The sequence below is a fragment of the Zootoca vivipara genome, chromosome 10 (assembly GCF_965207765.1).
Source record: "Zootoca vivipara chromosome 10, rZooViv2.hap1.1, whole genome shotgun sequence".
Taxonomy (NCBI): domain Eukaryota; kingdom Metazoa; phylum Chordata; class Lepidosauria; order Squamata; family Lacertidae; genus Zootoca; species Zootoca vivipara.
Window position 1 is genome coordinate 40,961,952 of NC_142593.1, and position 19,402 is coordinate 40,981,353.

The window sequence follows — 19,402 nt, forward strand, 5'->3', positions numbered from 1 at the left end:
CCCTTGTGGTCAGTCTTCAGTGTGGGGCCCTAAAGTCCTGGTACCACTTCTGGGAGAGGAGATGGGATGAAGGGACTACTGAAACAACGGTGCGAGAGCCACAGAATTATATCCTCCCTTGCTGTTGCAGTGTTTTAAAGAGGCGAGTCAGCCAGTCTTTAGGGGATGACCCGACCAATATACCCAATCAGTTTTTAAAAAATGAATCAGCAAAGTTTGTCCTGTGTTACAAGTTATGGTGCTGGTTAAAAGACTAGAATCCATGGATGAAAAGCTTTTGGTAGCCCTGAGCTATGCTTGCAATAGTTCAGGATTATGGTGCTTGCATCTAGAGGAGGACTGTTGGGCTGCAGTTCAAAAGTAACTTCAACAGAAATCAAATGGGATTTAAAAACCAAGGGCTGTCCTGTTCTCCACCTTCTTCTCAGATTATAATACAGAATTTACAGGCATTGAGCAAATCTGTACTGTTTTTCTCAAGGGAATATGGCATCTGCAACAAAATGTTGCAGTGTGGAGTGCTCCTGTTCAGGATTCTAGTCAGCCTGCCATACCTCATCCTGGAGACTCCATTACAACATGGGGCTCGAACCCACAACTCTGAGATTAAGCATCTCATGCTCTATCAATTTAGCTACCAAGGAGCTTTTGCTGGACCTGGGAGCAGACAGGAAGCCAGAAGTCTCTTCCTGCTGCCTGTTTTAAGGGTTTCAGGAGGGCTGCATCCAAGGGAGAATCAAATGGCTTCTGGTGAGCCTGCGTTTCAAGACAGAGCAGGGCTGTGGCAGAGCGATTCTTGAAAAAGCATACCAGTGAGGAATATGTGTTTAAGTTGAAAGTTAGGTTCTCGTATGAAAATTCTCTTCTTGCCACTACATGAGTTTCACATTAGCCCCAAGAAGTGTATCATGTGAACTGGGCATTTACAGGGCAGTGGCAATTTCCAATATTAGGGTGCCGGGGAAAGTGCGGCCTTAATCATGGTATTTGCTGCTAATAAAGACTTTAATTTTTCCATTTGTGTTTATTTGAGTCCACATACTGTTAACTCATACAGTGACTCTCAATGTTAATTTCCTTTTCTAGTTTGGTTTCTCTGGTGAGCTCAAATGCGGTGGAAACTTGTTATCTACAGATCTATGTGAAATGAAAAGGGTGATCTGTTATATTTCCCCAATTTGGTTGAGTTTCTTCATGCGCCATGCATGGAGGGGTGAGGCAGTGGCAAAGTCAATGTGGTGCAAACATGACAGTGAAGTAAACCTGTTGTTTCCTGCAGGTGTGTTTTCACTACACCATCTTGCCTCTTCCCCTCTCAGTCTCACTATGCAGCAGCAACTAGGCCAGAAGGATGTTAGATAAGTGGCACAGTCCCACCACACCATCTGCTACTGGATATAAATATGCCATGCAGGAAACCAGATTTGGCCGCACAACTGACATCATGGGGCTACTTCAGAGCGAGGGCAATGTCCTTGCTCTGAATTGGCTTTATGATGGTGCTACATAACCAATCAGCTTTGGCTGCATGAGGACATCACAACGCCCCTTGAAGCAAAAAGCACTAACCTTGCTCGGTATAGGTGAACACCAAAATCAGAGGCAGATTTCGGTCTGGTTTTTCAAATTTCAGCAGTGCCCTGTGCGAGGCCAAATCCCGCCCCCCCCCCCCCGCATCTCACCTTCCATCCTGCTCAATTCACTACGTCAGTGTTTCTCAACCTTTTTTGGGCCAAGGCACACTTGTTCCATGAAAAAAATCACGAGGCACACCACCATTAAAAAAGTTAAAAAATTTAACTCTGTGCCGCCCTATATTGACTATATAATTATGACTGTAAGAAACACTTGCCAATTGCTGTGTTGGTTGCAATCTCCTGTAATAAGGCTTCACAAGCCGCTGATTTCTCTGCCAGCACAATCCTTTGCTCAGCAAGTTTCAGGTTGAGCTCATCCAGCCAGCTTCTTTAAGTTTGTCTAAAACCCTAGACTCTGAAACCACCCTCCAGTCGTTTGCACTGAGCTTTGGGAAAGAGGAGGCGAAATATTGCCATAAAGATGTGCATAGCTGCCAAGTTTTCCCTTTTCTCGCGAGGAAGCCTATTAAGCATACGGGAAAATCCCTTTAAAAAAGGGATAACTTGGCAGCTATGAAGATGTGTCCTGTAAAAATATCCATTGGAACCCGCGCGACCCAACGGGCCTGCCCCTCCTCAGTCCAGGCCAGGCGCCTCACCTTCTGCAGGGCGCGCACGTGCTCCTCGCCGAAGAGGCCGCTCACTCCCTCGTAGACGCTGCTGGCTGCCCTCCGGAGGCTGTTCTGCTTGTCGGCCCGCGGCCTTGCGCCGACCAAGCCCCGGGCGCCGCCAGCAAGAGCAGCGAGAGCGAGACAAACAGCAGCAGCAGCACCCGCTGGCCGCCTCTCACGTCCGAGGCCGTGGTGGTGGCTGTTGAGAGCTGCGCTTGCCCCGCATCGTGACCCAGCCGGGTTCCTTTCCGTGACAATGCAAATCGCCCTTCTCGTCGCTGCACGTCGCGGCACACCAGCCAGTGTCTCGCGGCACACTAGTGTGCCGCGGAACAGCGGTTGAGAAACGCTGCACTACGTCATAATTGCGGTGCCCTTCTTACATGATCTTTAGCTCTCTTTGTGTGTAAATGTGGCAGAGAGGTATCCTATCTACCCCCAAGCTCTAATTTCTTGCCTAGTCCAAGGAGACCTCTGTATCTCCTGCCTATTAGCTCCTATTGAGGAAATGGCAGCACCTGAACTATTCACTTCTTTTGTCAAGCCCAACACTCTGGCTAGAAATGGACTTGCAGCAAGGGTGAGGAACCTGCAACTTTCCAGATGTTGCTGTACTACAACTCCCATAATCCCTGGCCATTGGCCAAGCTGGCTGAGTCTGATGAGAGTTGGAGTCCACCATATCTAGCCACAAGTCCCTCCCTCTGCCTTAGGGCTAAACCATAGTGGATGTTTCTGTCACAAATCATTATAGCAATCTCATATCAATATATGATGGTCAATAGATGTGTTGTACTTTTGGCAAATTAGACCATGTTACTCATGGTGGATTAGAAAATGTCAGTCTTTTATCTCCATCCAACATGGCATCCCGTAATATTTCACATATTTATCTTCTGTTAAATGTTTGCCATAAAGGATTTTCCAGGGTTCTAAAACATGTGGGGCACTTCATGAGTACAGTGGCTCCCCACTTCAGATGTTTGCCCTCCAACTCATGGAGGCCAAAGATGATGGCAATGGGAGGCAGTGTTTGTGTCTCGTCCCTGTTCTCCCATCCCATTGCATGTTGACACAACAGCAAATAAGTTCTGAAGAGCCAGTCCTTTAGTTGACACTCACTGAAGGTCAAAGCAGAGCTCAGTTTTGGAAAATAACAATAGTCTAAAACATTTTGACAAGCTCCTTTCCAGAGTTACTAGGGATATAAATATGGACCACCTAGAGGCATGCCATCTATATATATTTATAAATGTAAACTGGGCATGTGGGTATATTTCCACTTTTCACCAAAACCGCCTGACCGATTGAGGTCAAATTTTGACACAACATCACATGTGAATGTCCGAAGGCTATAGGAAAGTTTGGTAAGACAGATGTCAAACTTCTGCCAGGTAAAACCCCAAAAATCCCGTGTTTCAAAACACACCACTCAGACAAAAATACATTCTAGGAAAAGAACCAGGTTGCAAACCAGCGCCCTCTATTGGCGGCTACACTGGTACTGCACCTATAAAACCTTACCTCTCAACAGCACCTTGGCTCCCGGTTACATACTAGGCCGAAGCCTTTACAGACTAGGCCAAATGGAGGTGCTGACTCGCCTGGGTGGGGGTTGAGGGGGAGGGAACGGGATAGGTCAGGACATGGTGGGACCAGTCACAGGGATAATCTGGGGGTGGGGGGAAGAGGGGGCGTGATACGTCATGGGTTGGAACAGGGTGGGGGAAATCACACGTTTGAGCCACAGCAACGCGTGGCAAGGCCAGCTAGTTCTAATATAAGAAGTCACTTGATCTGTGACCCTCTGAAGTGCTAGGGCAGTGAAAACCCACCCAGGACCCCCTTCTTCCTTACAGAGAAGAAACTTACCACAATAAATACCAATGTTCGCTTCTCTGATTAGCCCCTTATGAATTTCATACGTTTAGGTAGTCAGGTTAGGAGTGCAGTGGGTGAAGGAGGAATAGCAAACCCTCCTTTTGATTCTGCAAACTATGAGCTTGAACATGTGGATGACATCAAAGGCACAACTCCCATTCATTCAAATCAGGCAGCAAGTTTGCTTCCTATGACTGTGGCTGAATGCTTGTTGTTGTTGTTGTTGCTACAATCAGGCTTATGATTTAGGCTGCTAATTTGACCCCAAGTTCAAGGTAATAGGTTGTATGTGGATGGTGAAATTCTCTGCGTCAGAGGCAAGAAAAACCCCTAATTATACCGACAGTAGACTGAATATCGGAACTAGATTTTAGAATATCGGAATTAGATTTTAGATCAGCATTTAGATCCCACAGTTGGCCTTGGGTGCTGAGGTATCTGCTTCGCATCTGTTAAGCGGGTATCACTTAACAGATTCATCTATAGAGATGAATAAGATGAGCCTATACTGAATCACAAGCAAACAAAGAAAAGCTTCATAAATGAGTATCAAAAATGAGTATCATAAAATCATGTGATCAGATAGTGCCATTGTTCATGATTGATTCTATCCAGGAGAGGTGGCTGCGTGTGAGTCGAGCATAGATGCCAGGGTATCGGTGATTTTCACATTTTCTAACAAATGAGAGGATTCCAGTTTGTTCCCCGTGGCATATTAAAGGACTACCAGAGTCACCCTGAGGGGAAAAAAAAGGAAAGAAGAGATTAGATGTTACCATTAAGCAGAAGCTGATCTATATACTGTACCTCCTTATGGTCATAATATACCAACAACAAATTCAGTTCTGCAATTATTCATTTTAACAAAACATTTTAATTAAAACAGTGACTGCATTACAGCACAATACAGTCTATGCCATAGCTGCCAAGTTTTCCCTTTTCTCGCGAGGAAGCCTATTCAGCATAAGGGAAAATCCCTTAAAAAAAGGGATAACTTGGCAGCTATGGTCTATGGCAGGCAAGAGGCAGCTGGCATCTGCTACTGACACCAGACTGTGGCACTTGTTGTTGTTGATGATGATGCCAATACAATAATAACAACATCAAGCAGCATTAATCCAGATTGGTCCTCAGTCCCTAAGTTAACACCCTACACTTTAGTAACGACTTCAGCCGAGGAAGGATTTTGCCTAGCAAATCAGGATAAAATAAATAAAACTACACAGCTATAGCTTGATTCTCCAGTCATACTGGATAAAATACTAAGCATAGTTAAGATTATGAACTCAAATCTTCACTAAAAGCTGCGTTCCTTCTTCAATGTAATCAAAACTTTAAGCAGCTAAAAGGTTTACTTCATAAACCGGCAGAGGCTCAATTCTTGATATGTGAGGGCCATTTCATTTCATTTTACTTAAACTGATTTACAGACTGATTGATTACAGAAGTTTCTAAGTGGTGATTAATAGGTTTTAATTGCACATTGAGGCCGTTTCATTTCGTCTTAAGCAACTTCTGGTATCTGGTATATCTTACTATAGTAGAGTACTGTACTTATTTATTTATTTTTTAAAAGAAATGTTAAAGGTGAACATTCCTTCTAAAAACGAATCAAGTGGCTGTACTTCATTCAATGTCTCAGGTTTCTTATTGTTTCTTATATAATATTTGGTAAAAATATATATATAACTGATTCCTCAGTCGATAGTGGAAAGGCGAAAATTTCTTTGTTTTTTGGGGCGGGGCAAGCGGCTGTAATTTTGCGTTTGCATGAATGCATAATTAGTTGAAAGAAACGAAGACTCTCTTACCATACACCTGTCTGCACCGCCTTTCTTTTCACCAGCACACAGCATATTCATTGTCACAGGAGGGTTAGAATTATAGTGGTGCTTGTCATTGCAGACCTTTCTGCTAATGATGGTGACATTGGCTCCATGCAGTCCATCAAATCCGCTTCTTCTATTAATTGTTCCCCACCCAATTACGACACACTGGGTTCCACCCTTGATGTCCTCAGATGCGTGGGAAAGTGGAATGGTTTTTACAGGTGGAGGGTGGCCTTTTTCTGACTGAAGCTGAAGGAATCATAAAAAGGATCTATAGTTGGGATCTATAGACAAGAAGCGGTCACAGATTTTCATGCAATCTACCTTAGGCTTCCTTCTAGCATAATATTAAATAATTATAATAATATTTCCTTTATGAATCGCTCTCCATGAGGCATCCTGAAACAATTCACACACACACACACTCTCTGCTACAAATAAAGACGTTAAAATAACTGTAAAATGCTTTTGAGGTTTTATTACAAGCAAGTTGCTTGTAAATTTCATTAAAAGAACACATAAAATAATTGCATATATAAACACACACACACACACACAGAGCGTTTAAAACGACAATAGGTAAAGGTAAAGGGACCCCTGACCATTAGGTCCAGTCATGACCGACTCTGGGGTTGGGGCGCTCATCTCGCGTTTTTGGCCGAGGGAGCCGGCGTACAGCTTCCAGGTCATGTGGCCAACATGACAAAGCCGCTTCTGGCAAACCAGAGCAGCGCGCAGAAACGCAGTTTACCTTCCCGCTGTAGCGGCACCTATTTATCTACTTGCACTCTGACGTGCTTTCGAACTGCTAGGTTGGCAGGAAAACGACAATAGCACTTACATAAAATTGACTTACCTGCAAAAGCATAATGTCATTTTCAAATGTCTTCGGATTATATCCTGGGTAAGAAAATGTTTTGGTAATGTTAGCCTTGTGTTTTCCGTGCTCCACTTTAGTTCGTGAATAACCTCCAAAAGTCAGGTATGTTTCTTCATCCCTGAAAAGACGAGCCACTGATAAATTCACCACACTGATATTTGATTTCCACCATTCTGATTGTTTGCATTTGCACACTCTTCCTTATCCATATACTGTATTTATATATTTTGCTGCCTCAGGCAGCAAAATGTTTTGGGCGAGCTCTGACTGCAGGTGAGCAGTCATTTGAAGCTGCCGTTTTATCACCTTGCTCGTTCTAATTTGTGGCTACTCTTTTATAGTCAGAAAGGGTTTTCAGCGCTAATTAAAAGGTTGATGGCGGCTGGCAGAAAGCTTCTGGCAAGCGTGTGCTGAGCTGCGAACGGTTGACTTGTTTGACAGGTCACTGCCCATGTCAGAATCCCACTGTTTTAAAAAGACAGAAGAGTGTCATGAAGGACTTCTACACCAGTGGAGACTATGCTACTCTTCCATTCTTCTGGAAAAAGTTGGATTTGTGGGAAATACATTTATTTGCTTAATTTGTATCTTGTCCTTCTTCCCAAAGGAGCCCAGGGCAGAAAACAAGAAGCGAGAAAACAATGAAGACATCTTTAAAACAATTCCAATACAGATACAGACATGTTGACAGTGACTGGAGAAGAGCGTTGTCTGGCTTCCCGTGAAAAATGAGTGGGAAAAGATGGAAATTCCATACTAAAGGTGGAAACCAACGTAGCACTAAGGAAATGGTTCCATTTCTGCTTGCCCAATGGAATTATCTCTCTTCTCCCCACCAACTCACACTGCTCTGGGGAGTCTTCCAACTGTCCAGAGTGTGCCAGCCAAGCATCACTGGAGAGAATGGAGCCAGAATGGAACTGATCTTCTCTCCTCATTGGACATTGGAAATGAGCAGCCACAACATGCGCCAGCCAATTTAACTAATGACCTTCGCCCTGTCGGTTGTCACCACCCAGTTAATTTCTGCATACATTTTTAATACCCAGTGTGTGAGGAGGTTCATATGATGGTAGGCGCTTTCAGAGATTCTGATCCCAACCCAAGTAGAATTTTGTAGGTGACGGTCAACACCTAAATTGTACTCTGAAGCCAACTGGATGCTAGAGAAGATCTTTTTAATATTGCAAAGATATGTTCTAAGCCCGGGGTCAGCAAAATTTTGCAGCAGGGGGCCAGTCCACTGTCCCTCAGACCTTGTGGGGAGCCGGACTATATTTTGAAAAATAATAATGAATGAATTCATATGCTCCACAAATATCCCAGAGATGCATTTTAAATAAAAGGACACATTCTACTCATGTAAAAACATGCTGATTCCTGGACCGTCCGCAGGCCGGATTTAGAAGGCGATTGGGCCGGATCCGGCCCCTGGGCCTTAGATTGCCTACCCATGTTCTAAGCAGCTAGTATCTGGCTGTTATCCACATTTCAAGCCCACAGTTGTATATCCTTGTTCTCTTACCCTTCTTGAATTCAGTGACAAGCAGCTGCTGTCAGCAATGGATGTTATGAAGCAAATATTGCTACCTGACTTGAATAGGAAGTTGCCAGGAAGAGGTTTCTACAAGGCATCAGTATTTCTCCAAACTTACGGAAAACAGTGGGCTGCTGTTAACACCCAGTTCTTTTTGATCAAAGTTCCTCCACATGACACGCGATTTCCTTTGATGAGTGCAACCATATACGATCCTAACGGGTGACCTTCTTCTATCCATTCAACTATATCTTGAGGTTGACCTGTAGAACATAAGTCATTTAATCAGGTTGGATTAGTAAACTGCTTTGAGGTTTTTCCTCTTACAATCAAGTGGTATATATATGTTTTATGAAATAAGTAAGTAAGTAAGTAAGTAAGTAAGTAAGTAAGTAAATGCAGTGTGTTGCAGGCCAGTTCATGAGTTATGGGTGTGTGGGCAGGAATAGAGAAATTCTGTAAATATTTCATATTTTTAAATCCCCCCATTCCACCTCTTGGCAAATAGGTGGTGCTGCTGGTCTCATCCTACCCCTAGGGAGGAAATGGTGGGGACTGTCCTCTGGGGTCTCCTAGACTCTGCACCCACCTGGTATGATTTCAAAGCAGGCCCTTTCCACCCTTCGATGCCCTTTGATACCCCCTTCAACCATTAGATAAAGTTGATTTGATTCCTTGCCTTGTTCTCAATGTAGATCTTCACTTACCTCTTCTTCCCTGGCCAGGAGGGGGTGCCATTTTCTGGTCTGCCTCAGATGTGAAATTGGGGATGGTCCTGGTTTTTTTTTTTGTCATACAAACTGCTCTGATATTATTTATGAAGAGCAGCATATACATATTTATATCAATAAAATAAAAACGCATTCCCCACCCCAAAATAACCAATGGAGCTGTAGTTTATCCCTCACAGAACAACAGTTCTCTCCACCCTCCAGTTCCCGGGAGTCTGTGAGGAGGGGAATGTGCTTTAAATTTGTATGGTGTTCCTGCAGCCTGAGTGAAACTGAAATTGACAGATGGGTCCATCTTTAGACGTACTTAACATGTTCTGTTTCTTTGGCACGGTGGCTAGTTTAGTTCAGAATTCCACATAGCTCTAAGAATGTTTTAATACACCCGGCCCGGCCCACAGCATCTCTCCTCTGTCCTGGCGAGCACCAAGGCAATTAGGCTAGCAGGGAAAAACTTGCACCAAATTACTTTTTGGCCAAGTGGTCATTCTATATACACCATGCTCTACACATATAGCAGGGGAAGAAGTGGGGTTGTGCAGGAGACATATACAGATATAGCAACACTGACTTACCTCTCTGAATTTTGAGGAGGAAAACGGTAATGGAAAAACACAAAACAATGACGTGCCCCATTGTTTGTGGCCCCCCACAATGAGATGTCTAATATATATCGAGTATAGGAAGAAAGAATTCATTTCGTTGTCTCAAGGGCATCCTTTTTTATAAGCTCAGAAATTTGAAACACCCACAATGAAGCCTCTGGGCTTTCTAGAGAGGTGTTGTTGTTTATAGGCATCGGAGAGAGTCTGGGGATTTCAGTATGTATATCAACAGTTATTCAGCTAAGAGGTACAAAGAGAGAGAGAGAAAAAAAAAGAATCATTGCTATAGCTGTTGCAGTTTTCAGGAAAATGTACTTTAAAGTTGACTGAAAACTACAATTCTGGCCAGACTGAAGAAAACACCTACCATTAGCTGGCATGATTATGACATCACCATTCTGTTCCTCCAGTGTGTGATGATATAATAGCGCATCATTCTCTGACAAATGTGCTCTGACAGATAACTAGCCAAGATCAATCTGCCTCAGCGACCTCCAGCTGTAAAATGGGACAGGTGTATTCCAGAATATTGTAGGAAAGAGTATAAATGCTTACACCTCCTTGTGAGGTGGTCTGAAACAGTTTTGGGATAATAAATTGTGTGTCTGTGGATAGCCTTAGCTGGGTATCAAGAATGAATAGTTATGCAAGAAAGACTGGGGAGCACTGCCAAACCCTTTCCCTGCCCACCTGTGCAGAGGGGAGCCCAGCCAGCTGAAGCAACACTTGGTAGGTGCAAACGAGGTGCCTCCACACTGGTGACTCTAGAGTAGCATGGGCCGGTGCACTCTCTGCGAGCATTGCTTCCCGACACCAGGAGAGGAGCACCCCAACTATATGCCCCTGAATGGACTTGCTACCAGCCTACCACCTCTTCCCACAGTTCAGAGATAACCTGCTTTTGTTCCATGTTATAGGGCATTTTTAAAGCTCTGTGATGTGGTCCCAGCTATGGCCAGAGCATAGCATAGCATAGCACAGCACAGCACAGCACAGCACAGCACAGCACAGCACAGCACAGCACAGCACAGCACAGCACAGCATAGCATAGCATAGCATAGCATAGCATAGCATAGCATAGCGAAGTTGGTTCTCCTCAGATTCCCTTGTGGTTTTAATTTAAAGCAGGTGTAAAAAAACAACCACCCTTCAATGTTGAATTCACAAATTACAAAGAAACAAGAAGTTCCGGATTCAGTTTCTGTTATGTGCATGAAAGTTGCTGTCACTGCTATATAAAAATGGTCATAAAAATGTAGATTGTCAGGAATGTGGCCCCCCATAGCACACCGGGAGAGTCAGCCTCGGAAATTGAGCTGAGTGAGGAAGAGGCTGACTCTGTCGATGAGAGCTGTCTGTTTGATTTTAGAGAGAACAGCCCAGGGCCCCACCTCTCCAGGGAAGAAGCGGTTAGCTCCCAAGGGGAGGAAGAGCTGGAAGTCGGCCAAGGCATTGCCAGGCGACCAGCAGATAAGATGGTGTCGGAGGCTGGGTCTTCTGAGGTAGCTCAGCCCTGCAGTCCTAAAATGAGGAGATTAGAGAAGCTCCGAGAGCAACGGAAGAGAAGGAGACGAAAGGTGGGATTTTGGCGTTCTTCCTGTTGGGGGAGGAACGATGAGTCAGACTGAGCAACTGAGATTAATGAGAGCAGGCAGAATGCCATGCTCTGAATGTGTTTTTTTTTAAAATAAACTTGTATAAAACTGACGGAGAGTCTTCGTTGCTTATCAGGCTGCTCCCCTGCCAGAGATCATTATACAGATTGTGTCTCATATGTGGCAGGATCGCCCAGAACATAAGGCCAAACATCAGTTGGCAGCTTGGATGGAGCAATGAACTGAGAGTGTAGCTTCTGCTCTCTTAGTGAGACAATTAGACCTCCACTAGAACTCTAGGGTGACAAGCTATGCCTTGCCAAAAAAAAAAGTATCACCCCCCCCCCCAAAGACAACAACACATGACAACAGTTTGCCCACATGCTGATTTTTATGTATAGAATAGATGAAACTTTAGAAATTATTACTACAATTTAAGTGGGCATGCACTGTGGGCATGCAATTTCCAGGCCTCACCCGCTCTTCAGTCTTATGGCACTTTCAACCAGACATGGAGACGACAGTCCTCCAAATGGAGGATGACCCTCTGTGAAGTATGACACCTGGCCCACAACCCTGCTAGGTCTCTCTGGCCTGGTTCACACATGCAGATCTACAAGGGTGCACCCTGAGGTGGTAGGCAAAGTGGGCTGTGTCATTTCAAAATGCTGTTCCTGAATGCTTTCCCTCTGCAAGTAAACCCACAAGCACATTATGAAACATTCTAGTCAAATCTGCTCCCTCGTGCTGCTTCTCTGCTTGCAGAAACCACTTTCTTGACCGCCGGACCCACTTGTCCGTTCAATCTGCCAGAGCCTGTGTTTGCATGCAGGGAAAGTCACTAGCTCAATGAGAGTTTGAGACCCATTGGCTACCCTCACCTGGTTTAGCCAGCCAGTTGAAGCCATTCCTGGGGCCTGGCCACTGTCGCATGCTGAGAGCTTCTAGGAGGTGCAGGTGAGTGCTGTGAGTGCAGGGTGGGGGGGAACCAAAGGTGGACAAACTATCCAAAAGCAGCACAGCATGTCCTCCACCAGAGATACTACCCCTCCCATAACATCCCATACACTCCGTGGGTGTATGAATGACATGAACGACATGCCCATGTTTGAAGTAAAGCAGCTAGCAAGGTTTTGTTGCTGTTGTTTACATATAATTTTATTAAAGCCATTTTATTAAAGCGAGTATTTGGAGAGAGAATCACAAAATCAAACCAACCAATTATAGGTTGCCTCCAATTGTCTTTTGTATCCAGGAGATATGCTTCTTTGTGAGAAGAGTATAGACACCAGGGTGACGTTTATCACCACATCCTGATTTTCCACCAAAGGATACAACGGCTTTTTGTTTCCCATTACACATCAAAGGACCACCTGAGTCACCCTGGTGGGAAAAAGAAGAGAGAGCCTTGTCAAGACTATTCCCTGTTGCTGATTCATATCTTTCTTTGCTCACACTCTCAAAATGATAATAAAAGGAGTTTTGAAAAATTAAACACCTGCACTTCATGATTTCCCTACAGGACAGTCCTTCAACTGTTCTCTCAGAAGTAAATCCCACTATATTCTCTGTGTGGGAAGAGTGCCAGCTTGGCCCCGTGACTGTGGGTGCCCAGGGCCATGGGTGCCATCATGCAACGTGCATGGCCCTAGCACTGAAATTTGCGGGTGCCCAGCCCCTTCATGGGGAATTTTGTGGGTGCTCAGGCACCCAGGGCCCCAGAGAGTTGGTACCTATGAGGTGTGTGTAGGGTTTCAGCAATTCTATACCTACCTACTTTGGAGTAAACTCCATGGAACTTAGCGTCGGGTTGCCATATTTCAAATAGAGATTTATTTATTTTTTGGCCAAAGTTGAGCTTTATTTTGCAAAATCTCAAAAAAGAAGTTTTTGAGCTATTTTAAAGGAAATTCACCAAAATCTCTACACTTCTGTATGTATGGATCTTCCTGGACATTTCAGTGATTTTTCCGCCCGAACATTGTTTCTGACAGCCGGATCCCGGCTATGTCTGGGAAATTCCAGACAAATGGCAACCCTAACTTACTGGGACTTCTGAGAAAACATGCACAGACTTTAAATATTTTGCAAGTTGCTTTGAGACTTGTTGTGAAAAGCAATGAAAAAACACCACACACACACGCACACACACACACGATACTAATAATTAGTATCATTATTATAAATAATTATAAATGTATGAAAAAGATCTCAAATATGTGCAGTAAACACAAATCTGTAGCCTAAAAAGAAGCCAGAAGATTCTTCCACATGCTACCATGATGAATGTCAGAAAAGATTTCTTTAAATATAATTAAAAATATGGTTAACTATGTAATTTCTGAACATAGCTACCTGTTTACCAGTTCAATGTGAGTCCATATGTTGAAATATTTTTCAATAAGTTTAAAAATGACATAGTATTAAATCAGTACGATAATGTACAACACACACACACACACACACACACATACATACACACCCCACTGTGTGTGTGCACCTGCTAGCTCCGCTCACCAAGTCCCCTACCTCCCCCCCCATATTAACCCCCTTTCCACCCCAGCTTCCTTTTCACCTCCTCAACCCCATTTCTGAAACCACCTCTTTCTTTTATTCCACAGTCCGACTTTGCAACCCTATTTTCACCTTTGCCCCAAGTCCACACTTCCTCGCTGCTCTTTTTCTGCAACCCTCCTGCACATAAATCATTCCCTAACCCTGGTAAGATCCTGCATCTTCCTCCTCCCACACCTTACCAATAACTAAGCAGACTTGTGTTTTTATTTGTGTGTGATGGTAGCTAATCAGGAAGTGCCCATCATAGCCGTAACAAAATCAAGGTCTGATTAGGTATTGGCTTTTATTTGGTTTATGCTGAAACTCTGCAGAAACATTTTTCTCAGACCTTGCGCAGGCCTGTTGTTTTTAAGGGCAGGAATGGCACTACAAAATATTTGGTGTTTGAGGACAGAAATGGTAAATAAACAAGCTTACCGAACACGAATCCTTTCCTCCATTCTTGTTTCCAGCGCACACCATATTCATTGTCACAAAAGGGCGATAATTATAGCCATCATTGCATATTTTTCTGTCAATGACGGTGACGTCAACTTCACGCAGTGTATCAGATGGCTTCTTCTGTCTGTTTTGAGTCATTCCCCATCCAGCTACTTGACACTTGGTTCCTGCCTTGAGATCATCGCCCTTTTTGGTAAGCTTAATGGTTTTCACATCTTTGTTAATCTTTGCTGTTCCATTAAGCTTAAAAGAGATGGAAGAGAGAGCAGTGTATGTGTGTATAGGGAAAACCAACACTTATTATTAGCAGGCAGTGTGGTTTAGTGGTTAGTATCAGATTAAGACAAGGGAGAGTCAAGTTTGTAGCTCCATTCGGCCATGAAACTCTTTGCTGGGTCAGTCACTGTTACTCAGCCTAACCTACCTCACTAACAAAACTGCTAAAAATGTGCTGATCTTCAATTTGAAACATTCCACACCACTGTATTTTGTGAGCAACAGTGGGTTAAATCAGTAAAGTTTAATGAATTTATAAATACACTTAAAAAAAAAAGTTTTTCACAATGTGCTGTGCAGTAACCAAAAACACCAACCAGACTTCACTTTTGAAATACCCAAGTAGCCTATTATAAACTCAGGATGCTACCAGCAATTTAGAAGATCATATCGGTAGCTCAGCTTTGATCAGGTAATGAAAGTTACCCGGGGCGGGGGGGAGTCTTCAGGGTCCTCCTAAAAATACTGATTCCACTAACTCTAGTCAGCAGTTAATTTTATGGGGGCCTCCTCAAAAAACCACTTTGAGGAAGTAAATGGAAAGCGGTGGCGATGATAGACCAACCCCAAATCCAATGAACTGCTCTCTAATCTGGGCATGGACAACTTGACCCTCCAGGTGTTGTTGAACTACAACTTCCACCATTCCTTGCCATTGGCCAGGCTTTCTAGGGCTGATGGGAGTTATAGTTCAGCAATACAGTATCTGGAGGATCAGAGGTTTACCACCCTTTTGTTAGTCACATAGTGATAAATAATTCACTGGTGCACTCCATGGTCTCTTGAGACAGACAGATGCCACCAACACCAACGCTGTCTTGTGCAATTGGAGAATGGACTAGTGTTCTTCGCTGAGGGGTGATATGGCTCCTCCTGGCCTCCTGTTACTGAATCCTACCATAACCCCCTCTGGATGCGGCCCGATCTTCCCTTACAGCCACCCCCTGCTAATTGGATCAGAGGAAATTAGTCATGCTCTACTCCCATTAAGGGTGGCACTATGGGTTAAACCAGTGTTTCCCAACCTCGGATCTTCAGCTATTTTTCGACTACAACTCGCATCATCTGTAGCTAGCAAGACCAGGGGTCAGTGATGATGGGAACTGTAGTCTGAAAACAGCTGGAGACCCAAGGTTGGGAAACCCTGGGTTAAACCACTGAGCCTAGGGCCTGCCGATCAGAAGGTTGGTGGTTTGAATCCCCGCGACGGGGTGAGCTCCTGTTGCTCGGTCCCAGCTCCAGCCCACCTAGCAGTTCGAAAGTACATCAAAGTGCAAGTAGATAAATAGGTACCACTACAGCGAGAAGGTAAATGGCATTTCCATGTGCTGCTCTGGTTTACCAGAAGTGGCTTTGTCATGCTGGCCACATGACCTGGAAGCTGTACGACGGCTCCCTCGGCCAATAATGCGAGATGAGCACCGCAACCCCAGAGTCGGTCACGACTGGACCTAATGGTCAGGGGTCCCTTTACCTTTTACTCCCATTAAAATCAGTGTGGCAGGTTAGCCAGAAAACCTCCCTAGATTCTGCTTCCTGGGCATGTAAATAGATCTCAGCAGGCTTAACAGCTTACCCAAACCTCTCCCCATCTCTCTGAACATTCAGGCTTATGGTTGGGAGGGGGAGCATTTCCTATCACTCAGACAATGACGCTGTCATGCCCAGTCTTTATGACTCCTTTTCTCTACCTTACGTCAGTAACTTTACTCTGCCAGTGTTTATCCCATTGCCAAGGCAATCGGCATATCACTATCACAGAATTTCATAGAACTGGAAGGACGTCTAGTCTAAGCCCTGCTCAGTTCAGAGATCATGCTTGGCCAAGTGTGTGCCTCTTGCAACAGCTGTGAGGAGTCCACCTATCATGATGTTCTCAGTGGGGGTCACTTTCAGCAAACTCCCATCACTCCTCAGGGAAAAGACACAACATGGTTGCTTCCCTTAGCACCTATATTAGATATTTGTGCCATTTGGAGATATACCTGCAGAAGCATAAGGTCATGTTCTTTTGTCGTCTCATCATAGCATGGGTGAGCAATTTGTCTAGCAACCCTAAATATCTGCTGGGTATCCTCACGTTTAGAAAATGAATGCGCTCCAAGAAAAACTGTGGAAGGTTTCTGCCTGCGAAGATAAAGAATATGGATAAGTTAAAGGATGTCCAAAGTTCACTAGCATATGTCAGTTTCACATATGTTCATTTACAAATCCATTCCCTTTCTGCATCAATCTTCATTTTTATTAAAAAACACACAAATTTTTACCTTTTTGAACTTACTTTGCACAAAATAAACATTTTAATGCACTCTACCCCAATCTGCTCCCCAATGTATTTTATTATGGAATATGCATTTTTATACACATTTTAACCTTCAATATTCATTTTTATATGTCTTTTCCTAGGTTTTCTGAGCCAAGAACTGTATTGCAAAATTTAGAGATTCGTGCAACACCCAAAGGATAGCTGTGCTCTGATATTAAGCTGGTCATTGCAAATCTGATAGCATCCCTACATGGGCAGTACCGGTATTAAGTTTGTGAACCACCACCACCAAAAACAGAAACAGAAACATTTCTTGAAACTTACAGACAATGGGCTGCTGTTAACACCCAGTTGGGTTTGATCAACGTTCCTCCACAGATCTGTCCTCCTTTGATTAAGGCCATATAAGGTCTTGAGTGTGGTTTCGATTCTTTCCCTCCAATTATATCTGCACATCGATCTAAGAAAGGGGTGGTGGTGTTAGTCATGCTAATAATCACAATGGGTGACATATACTGTGCCGTAGTAATAATAGAAGAAAAAATAATAGAGGAAAATGAGTAACAAAGGAAAAGAATGCAATTCACTCCAGGTAGCCTGCATAACTCATGGCCCATCAAAATGAAAAGTGTTCCCTGGCCATGTTATTCTGGTGGCTCAACCAGGTGCTTGGCAACCTGCCTCCTGTTTCTGCAATTCCAGGAAGTATTAAAACAGGCTTAGTATGCCTTTGGTGAGCTGCCATAAGTGGCTGGGGGGCTGGATGGATCCCTCCTTGTGCTGACCTCCTGCAAAGGGTGAAGACAGGTGCAAACAGAGAGGCAGAGATTGCTTGCTTTGTGCTCAGCAGAAGCTCAGGATGGTGCCAATCGTTAGATCAGAGGTGACGAGTCTCAGGCCCAGGGGGCCAAATGCAGCCCTCCAAATCTGGCCCTCCAGACTCTCCCCAAGCCGCACCCTCTACTCACTATACTGTGCCTTTATGACCAGTGTGTGACCAGAGGCAGTAATACGAGCTGTCCAGGATAGTGATCAGTTACCGGTAGTAGAGTATGAGGCTCTTAATCTCAGGGTTGTGGGTTCAAGCCCCATCTTGCAGGGAAAGATTCCTGCATTGAAGGGGGTTGGACTAGATGACCCCTGTGGTCCCTTCTAACTCTACAATTCTACAGTTCTATTATTCTAAATATTAGCTGCTGGGGATGGGGAAAGAAAGTGCTGCACTCTGATCAGAGACACAGTGCAGTGGGGGAGCTGGAGCCATTTACATAGCCATCACGCATGAGGCATTTGACAGGGTAGCATTGCTCTCAGAAGGAAGGATAGCATTTTCCCAGCAGTAAATGCTGCCAAATGAGATCCATGATATAGCTCAGCCAAAAAGGTTTCAGGCTCATCTCTCAACTTCAACTGGACCAAACTGGTGTGCAGGTTCCCTTACTTTGTAAATACTGAAAGGAGCACACATGTTGTAAATCAATTGCCAGTTGCTTTAAATGGTTTTAATATTGCATTTTAAAATTGTTGCAACACACCCTGATGATGAAGGGTGTGTAAGAAATCCAATTAATACTACTACAACTAATATATTTTAAGCTATTGAATAAATGATTGGACAAAAACAAGATTGCTTTGCTTAACCACTTGGTTGCATTACACTGCAATCTCTCTCTCTCTCTCTCTCTCTCTCTCTCTCTCTCTCTCTCTCTCTCTCTCTCTCTCATATATATATATATATATATATATATATATATATATATATATATATAATGGGACACTTACCTCTGGGAATCCCGAAGAGAAAAATGGCACTGGAGAACCACAAGCCAAAGAAAACACCCATTGTTGCTGCTTTGTGTTCCCCCACATCAAAGTACCTGGTATATATACACAGTGAGGTTTTCTTCTTCTTTCTCTTTATGGGTGTTCATTTAGAAACTGAAACACCCACAATGTGACCTCAGAAACTTGTCGGACATTTCTAGCCACGAAACATTTGTGTCATTTAATGAACCAACATAACCAATGAATTGGGGAGGGAATGAAAGACAGGCTCACCCTGTGTTCTCAGGAGTGCTTTACTGATATTTCCTATCATACCTGAGGTTGCTTCGTAAAACTGGGTGACAAATATTGAACCTAGTGGCATGTTTTGGGTAGGCAATTGCTTCCTGCTGAGTCAAAAGAAGGCTTGAGAGATAACGGACTTCCACAGACCTTTCCATGGAAAGGAGCTTATAACATGTAATATTACTGTGATAAATGAGTAGACCACATTTGTGAGAGATTGATCTTTTATTGTGGAAGGCTCTAAACTCTGGAACTTCCTACCTATTGATATGAGGAAGGCACCTTAGTATTTTTGACACCTGCTAGAAAACTTTTTCATTTTTCGTTTATTTTGTTTTAGGCAGGCCTATCCAGACATGTAGTTTTATTACATATATTTGCTTTTAAGATTGGTCGATTTTATCTATATTTTGATAATTTGTCTGTTGTTTTTAAAGCCTAATTGCTGTTCATTTCAAACATTTTT

General features: G+C 43.7%; 2 protein-coding genes across 2 annotated transcripts; both read right to left on the bottom strand.

Annotated features, from left to right (window-relative positions):
• Positions 1 to 3,079: 3,079 nt before the first annotated feature.
• Positions 3,080 to 11,412, bottom strand: LOC148684452 (granzyme A-like). Its single transcript, XM_088653237.1, has 4 exons — positions 8,494 to 11,412; positions 6,815 to 6,956; positions 5,941 to 6,207; positions 3,080 to 4,866 (listed from the first exon to the last, which is right to left on the bottom strand). Exons 1-4 carry the CDS (start codon positions 8,580 to 8,582, stop codon positions 4,708 to 4,710), a joined length of 657 nt encoding a protein of 218 aa, XP_088509363.1. The 5' UTR covers positions 8,583 to 11,412; the 3' UTR covers positions 3,080 to 4,707.
• Positions 11,413 to 12,422: 1,010 nt separating this feature from the next.
• On the bottom strand, positions 12,423 to 18,886 carry LOC118077331 (granzyme A). The gene is made up of 5 exons (XM_060280254.2): positions 18,649 to 18,886; positions 17,191 to 17,326; positions 16,586 to 16,727; positions 14,301 to 14,567; positions 12,423 to 12,689 (listed from the first exon to the last, which is right to left on the bottom strand). Exons 1-5 carry the CDS (start codon positions 18,707 to 18,709, stop codon positions 12,528 to 12,530), a joined length of 768 nt encoding a protein of 255 aa, XP_060136237.2. The 5' UTR covers positions 18,710 to 18,886; the 3' UTR covers positions 12,423 to 12,527.
• Between the last annotated feature and the right edge of the window lie 516 nt (positions 18,887 to 19,402).

Bases quoted from the DNA above. Each gene is read 5' to 3' on its own strand.
- LOC148684452 (XM_088653237.1), bottom strand. From the start codon at position 8,582: ATGGTTGCACTCATCAAAGGAAATCGCGTGTCATGTGGAGGAACTTTG. The intron at 6,208-6,814 runs GTAAGTCAATTT...TGATTCCTTCAG, and splicing joins ATGACATTATGCTTTTGCAG to CTTCAGTCAGAAAAAGGCCA. The intron at 4,867-5,940 runs GTAAGAGAGTCT...TTTTCCCCTCAG, and splicing joins GCGGTGCAGACAGGTGTATG to GGTGACTCTGGTAGTCCTTT.
- LOC118077331 (XM_060280254.2), bottom strand. From the start codon at position 18,709: ATGGGTGTTTTCTTTGGCTTGTGGTTCTCCAGTGCCATTTTTCTCTTC. The intron at 16,728-17,190 runs GTAAGTTTCAAG...TTATCTTCGCAG, and splicing joins TTAACAGCAGCCCATTGTCT to GCAGAAACCTTCCACAGTTT. The intron at 12,690-14,300 runs GTAAGCTTGTTT...TTTTCCCACCAG, and splicing joins GAGGAAAGGATTCGTGTTCG to GGTGACTCAGGTGGTCCTTT.